The sequence below is a fragment of the Mycetomoellerius zeteki genome, unplaced genomic scaffold, assembly GCF_001594055.1.
Source record: "Mycetomoellerius zeteki isolate Tzet28-1 unplaced genomic scaffold, Tzet1.0 scaffold333, whole genome shotgun sequence".
Classification (NCBI taxonomy): domain Eukaryota; kingdom Metazoa; phylum Arthropoda; class Insecta; order Hymenoptera; family Formicidae; genus Mycetomoellerius; species Mycetomoellerius zeteki.
The window spans coordinates 387-7,479 of NW_017257320.1; the positions used below are offsets into that span (position 1 = coordinate 387).

Sequence of the window (7,093 nt, forward strand, 5' to 3'; positions counted from 1 at the left end):
AAAAAAAAGACATTCACACAAACACGAAAATAATTAATTTCTGTGTCAGAATAGAAATTTGTTCTTTTTATCTGCAAATATTTATGTCTCAGAAAGATAACCCTCAAGACGTATTTTTTTATTGCAGAAATAAATCATATAAGGGCATAAGTATTCGCATTTAAAAAATGCCTGGCTGTGCCGCAGTTAATTGCAGTAATCGGGTTGACAAGGATTATAGGTCCTTCTCGTTCTCGAAGGGTAAACGTGGGACAAAATGGGTTGACAATATGCGACGAGATAAGTGGACACCGACCACCTCTTCGTGATTGTGTGAGGTAAGTATCAAAATAAGGATATAATTTTTTTTTATCATATCACACAATGGCCTAATACTCAACGCTAATAATATTTTTTTGTTTGTTTCAAGGTACATTTTGAAGATTCCCAATTCGAAGCCCACCGCATTGATGGCTGGAGAAAACTTAAACCGAATGCAGTCCCAACGCTTTTCGATGTGCCCAACCCCCCGCCACAAATCAACCCACTTAGACGAAAATGAGGCGTACTTTTTTAGTATTTCTGTTAGAGTGTACAACAGAAATTTTAATCAGCAATTGGTTACATTAGTTCCGCATTTCTCTAATCTTCCGCGAAATACGCCCAATGTGAATGCCGGCTTTCAGGGGTGCGTTCCAAAATTCACTCCGAGTAACTCTAAAAGAACCCGGAGTAGTGGGGGAAAAAGTAAGTCAGAGTACGTTACTCGAGTTGACAAATTTGGAACGCGAAAAGGTAATGTAATATTATATATATATATGTATATAATAATTAGTAACTCCGGATCTACAATAGGTGTTTTAAGCCTTAAGTCGTAAGAAACTGACCAATTACAGTCGAATTCGAGAAGAATAATTAACTATGATTCGTCCATTTCTTATAGCTTAAGGCTTAAAACTCTATTGTAGATCCGGGGTAATCGAATTCGAAGGGAATAATCGACTATGATTCGTCCATTTCTTATGGCTTAACGCTTAAAACTGCTATTCGGGGCTAATATTGACAGAAAAGAGATAGAATGAGGGTTATCTTCATCCTATCTCTTTTCTGTCAATATTCCGTTCCGTGATTTCTTTCTCCATAGGAAGACAGTCGTAGGGTGCCGTCACATGTACACGGAATCGGAACGACGGAACGGATTTCTTACTAGAAATAAGTTCACTAGCATTTTGTTCGGTAAGAAGTTTCTCTGCTGTATCGGAACCATCGGAACTATGGCCGGAACGGTACAACGGAATCAACGGAATGTTACATCGATTATGATTTTAGAAGCTGTATTTGCTCCAATACGAAATGCATATGAAAGAGATGCCATACTATCACCAGATGCCAACCAGCGTAAAACCAGTTGCAATCTTGTACGAGATGAAATTGGAACTCGGCATAATTCTTGCTTCTCAATAAGTGGTCCAACTAATGACAGCAGTTCTTCAAATAATTCCGGAGTCATTCTAAAGTAATTGAAGAACTTCTCACGATCGGTCGTTTGCATTTCAACGACTAAATTGTCACTTGCGCCTTGAAGATGTCTCATTCTTTGTGTAAACATTGGCCGTACCCAAAATTTTCGTTTTCTTGTATATTTTTTATTTTGTAATAAAATATTATAAGCGAAATATAATTTTCGTACTCTCTTAAATATCAGAATAGCACGCCAACTTGGCATATTTCTTGCATTTCGCAATAATTTTAACATTACAGTTAACACTACTTCTTCGTCCATCGTTGTAATCTCCAAAAAAAAGGTTTCTGAATATTTGTTTTAATTTCACATTCAACCATCTGAGGTGAACATACCATTCCGTTCCGTAAGAAGTTTCTCTACCCGTCCCATGTAGCCGGAACGCAATGGAATTTTGGTAACATAATATATCTCACTCTTATAATTCAGTATTTTTAAGTATTCAAAGTAATGTTATAAATAAGATAATTGCACAAATTATGCATTACTGCTTTAGTCGCATTAAAATAAAGAAATATCGATTAAATTAGGCAAATTAACTTGCGACCGAGGCGACATTCCGTCCATTTTCATTCCATTCCGGCTACATGGGACGGGTAGAGAAACTTCTTACGGAACGGAATTGTAGTGATCTCAAATTTTCTAGTAAGAAATCCGTTCCGTCGTTCCGATTCCGTGTACATGTGACGGCACCCTAAGAAATTGACCAATCACAGTCGATTATCCTTCTTACATTCAATTGTGATTGGTCAATTTCTTACTCTTACAGCCTCATCCATTACTGATACTGCTTGTAGACGACGCATAAACGCCATCACACGTATGTACAAAAATTTTAGTCGTAATCGTAAGGCTGTAAGCAAATCGGCCAATCACAGTCGAGCGTTTTAAAACGCGAGATCGTAATTTTGATTGTGATTGGTCGATTTGCTTGTGACCTTACGATTCCAACTAAAATTTTTGTACGTGTGATGGCCTTAAGAAACACTAAACCAACTGTACAATTCACACAGATGACGGTACTGCTCATGCGCATTGCGAACATTTAGGACTCTATAGCTTTCTCTCTTGCACAGATGTTGGCTTCACGTTCAGCGCCCTATTCCTCTTCCAGTAATATATGTTCTAAGCTGTAACTTGTTAATTTTAAATAGTAACTTTCCATTCCCTGCATATATCGCAACTATAATAAAATATAATAAATAATACATTTGTAATATAATGCTCAATGGCCGATATTTAGAGTTGAATTCTTATATTTAAAACTGTCTTAAGTACAATCTTAAGATGTAAACTAATTGCAAAAAAAATATTTAAGATGTCTTAAAAGTAAGAACAAACCATGAATATTGGCCAATAACAAGAGATATGATACTTTATTATAGAGAGCTTTCAAATTTTTATTGCAACACACGAAATAATATCTGTGTAACTTATACATACAAATAATTTATTTGAAATATTAATTCCATTAATACAATTATATTTATTATTGATAACTAATTATAACTAATTATATAATTTAGTTGGCAATAGATCAAATAATATAATAAATAATGTGTAAAAAATTTATAAGATTTTCTTAAAACGAGATAAATGCTTTAAAAATTTGAAATAATAATGACTTGTCTTGTACACACAAACATGTTATCTCTTTTAAATAAGTTTCACTTTTCTAATAAATAATTTATATGAAGAAAAATAATAAATAATTTCTTTGAAGGAAAAAATATAAGCAGTATTTAAATATAGTACAATTGCTGTTTCAATTACAATTTCTATGTGAAGTAATATTTAACATAATGATAACAATTTAGATGGCGTAAAAGAGTGGATATTAAAAATATATCACGATATAAACGTATGAAGCACATCGTTTTATCATATTTTGTATTCTTTTAAATTTTTTAATAAAATCAGAATAAAGAAAAATATTAATTTACTAAAAAATATTGTCAAAAATGACATATTTTACTTTTGTAAATTTAAACAATGATGTATCCTTGTACTATCAACATATCCGTTATGAATAATTAATTAATATATATCGTGTATAAATCATTAATTATCCAATATTTCCATATGAAAAAGTAACATATTTTAAAGACTGTTATTCAGATCGAGACGTGGCCTTTTACTGCGTACTGTAGATGCATCATCCTGGGAGTCACCATTGGTAGACAAGAATTCTCTCTTTCTATCTGCATTCTATACAGTTTCATATTTATGATTAAAAATATCCGCAAAAAGTTATATAATAAAAATGTTTAGCAATGTGTGTGTGTGCGCGTGCGTGCGTGCGTGTGTGTGTGTGTGTGTGTGTGTGTGTGTGTGTAATATTATTAATTATTAATATACTGTTGAATCAAATGAGGCACCTTGCTACCTCGTGAATGCCTTTGTGTCTAATATTATATAAATGAAGGAAAAGAAGACAACTAATAGAGAAAAACTAGGAAAATTTTGTCTTGGATATTGATTTCCAAAATGAAAAGAAAGGATTTAAAACAAAAATAAAATGTTGATATTATTTAGAACTTTCTACATGTAAATTTAAGGAAAATTAATTTATAAAATAATGAAATCATAAAGTACATTATTGGTTTATTCTATTATCTTCATAAACAAAAAGAATATACAGATATATCATATTCATTAATAAAAAAAATATAAATTTAAATAGTTCTAATGATTGAAAATAGTATTTTCATAGTGTTTAAAAAGAAAAAATTTTGATTTGTCAATATGGTAAAAAGTTTGAAACTCTATGAACGGATTGCTGAAATTTAATAATACTTGAAATATATTAATTATAGAATTATTTCCAAAACAGTAATGGAAAAAATTACATATTTAAGCACAATAATACAGACAGTCATACTGTAAATTATTTTAAAGCTAAGATATATGCTTAAATCTTATAGAAAATGCATTTGAAAAAACTTATTAATTATATACAAAATGGAAAGCAACAATGATCTTAACAAAATGAAAATCACAATTTTATGTATCATACAGTCCTGAGGATTAAAATTTTTTAACAAGCTAAATATAAGTTTATCTAATAAAAGGATTAAGGTAACTTTTTTTACAATAAAGGCAGATTTATTCATTATTGATATGAAAAGAATACTAGTTTTATTTAATTACAATGTTTTTTGTTTTTCAAGGAAAGAATTTCATAATTTTGCTCAATTCAGAATTCATCATTTTTTCCAAATTAAAAATTGATTTTACCTACTATCCGTTTATTTTACATGAAAGTTATTTAAGATAATGATATTTCTATTTATTACATTATACTGCTTAAGGAGGTTGTAAGGGCAAAAAAACACATATTTACGCTTTAAACAAACTACATACATGTGAAAGTTGTATTCATAACATTCTGTTTTTATTGAGCGACACGTTTTTATAGAGTATTTATTTTATTTGTTATTAGTTTTATTATTATAAATAAAAATTTTTTAAATAATAATAAAAATCTAAATTTTTTTATATAAATATATTAAATGCTAAAACATGATTTATGCAAAGTTTCATTGAGATTCACCAATTAGTTTATAACAAATAAATATTTTGTTTATTTACTGAACAATTAATGTCTGCATCTCAATTTTTTCTATTATTTTTAAATGCAATTTAGAATATTCTGTAATTTTTTCAATTCTTAACATATTGCATTTGCCTTACAACCTCCTTAACATATGCGCAAATTTGTATCCTAAAAATTTTCATAATGTCTTATCATTTTGCAGCAGTATATATATATATATATATGTATATGTATATATATGTAAATATAGTATATGTACACTCAACAGCAAAATTAAAGCATCAACTATTTTACCGCCCCAAAATAGAGAATAAAATCAATTTTGAAAATTAAAAGTAGTCTTTTCTCTTAAAAATGAAGAGAAGAGCTCATAGAGATTATTTTACGAATTTTTTTTTAAAAAATTACCACAGTTCAAATATCGACAATCTTTTTAGCAAAAATTTGATGATCCTTTACAAATGTACAAAGTTCCAGGGTATGAATTAAAAATCACATAAAAATTTGGTTTACATCTTTCAAATGCGTGAATCTTTACCTCTAATTTGGTTTTTTATTGAGCATTGTACAATCTTTTTTCACAGAGTTATTCAACATTGAAGTAAAACAACCCTTTTTACTTCAATGTTGAATAACTCGGCGAAAAAAAATCGTACAAAGCTTCATAAAAAAGTAAATTAAAGGTAAAGATTCACTCTTTCGAAAGTTGTAAACAAAATTTGTTTCCTATTTTTAATTCAGACCATGGAACTTTATAAAGTTCGTTCAAAATTTTTAGATTTGACGAATTTCCATTTGTATCCATATAGCTCCGTAAAATGTCAGTCAAATCAAAATCTCAATTACCGTTCGCGAAAGTAGAGATTTCAAGCTGTAAAATGCTGTTTTAAGCATCTCGATACGATGTTTTATGACGAAGTTATACTGTCTTGAAATTTGTCTATTTTGAGGGAGTAAAATAGGTGATGCTTTAATTTTGCTGTTGAGTGTATGTTCTAACTGCTCTTTACCTTCTTATCCCATTGTTGATGAAGATACCTCAATAAAATGGTGGTCTTCTCAGTAACTATGACTGTAAAGATAAAAGAAATTAATTAATACACTAAAATATCATCCGTATACTATAATATATACTTACTTTGTTCGGAAGGGTAATCCTTAGTAGGAAGATAAACTGATGGCCTCTTGACACATGTACGATTTCCATTATCAGTATGAAAATTTGCAAAATTGTTTTCATCATGTGATGGAAGGCCTTTTAAAAATTCAGCAACAGACTACAAAGAGATATTCATACAAACCTTATAGAAGCAAGATTCGACAATATTATATTTAGGGAAAGTATTATAGGAAAGATAAAGCTCAATAAAAAATTTTAAGAACATTTGAGACTTCGAAATATATATTATTCATTATAAACAAACATTTCTCACACGCGCTTACAAAATCCGGAGTATGGTATAGATGTGTGATAAAAAAAAACAAGATAGCAATTTACACATTTGGATTTTTTCTCACCATTATAAGTAGACGATCTGTTGACTGCTAGATTTGAGATTATTCACATAAAAAAAGACTTTTAGGCGATTAAATTGATACGAGACTATCATCGTCAAAACGCCATTGAATATCGCGTGCAATGAGAAGGTATTCGCCAAACTTATTTTATATCTCTTACATTTTACGGAAATAACATTTATATTAGAAATAACAAAAAATGTATCTCTGTTATTTAATAATGTCTATTACCATTTTTCATTAGATTTCTGTATTATCTATCATCCGATAACTAGAGAGAAATGAAGTTAAATAATTAAACCGATGGATGGTATACATCTACAATATACTTGCAACAGATTAAGGCTGCGATCCATTTAACGTTACAAACGCTTCGAAGCATTGGTCGCGTTCAGCAGACTCAACTGTTGCGGAGCGGATCAATGAGCTCTCGCTGCTATTGGATGATCTAAAAGAATACACCAATAGCAGTGAGCGCTCACGGATCCGCTCCACAACAGTTGAGTCTGCTGAACGCG

The 7,093-nt window shown here is 30.2% G+C and overlaps 2 protein-coding genes across 2 annotated transcripts; both read right to left on the reverse strand.

Annotated features, from left to right (window-relative positions):
- Positions 1–1,276: 1,276 nt before the first annotated feature.
- Positions 1,277–1,844, reverse strand: LOC108725293 (uncharacterized). Its single transcript, XM_018452220.1, has one exon. The coding sequence runs from the start codon at positions 1,760–1,762 to the stop codon at positions 1,277–1,279; it is 486 nt and encodes a 161-aa protein (XP_018307722.1). The 5' UTR covers positions 1,763–1,844.
- A 1,663-nt stretch (positions 1,845–3,507) lies between these two features.
- Positions 3,508–6,769, reverse strand: LOC108725301 (DET1- and DDB1-associated protein 1). The gene is made up of 4 exons (XM_018452231.1): positions 6,576–6,769; positions 6,196–6,334; positions 6,068–6,129; positions 3,508–3,709 (listed from the first exon to the last, which is right to left on the reverse strand). Exons 1-4 carry the CDS (start codon positions 6,576–6,578, stop codon positions 3,602–3,604), a joined length of 312 nt encoding a protein of 103 aa, XP_018307733.1. The 5' UTR covers positions 6,579–6,769; the 3' UTR covers positions 3,508–3,601.
- Between the last annotated feature and the right edge of the window lie 324 nt (positions 6,770–7,093).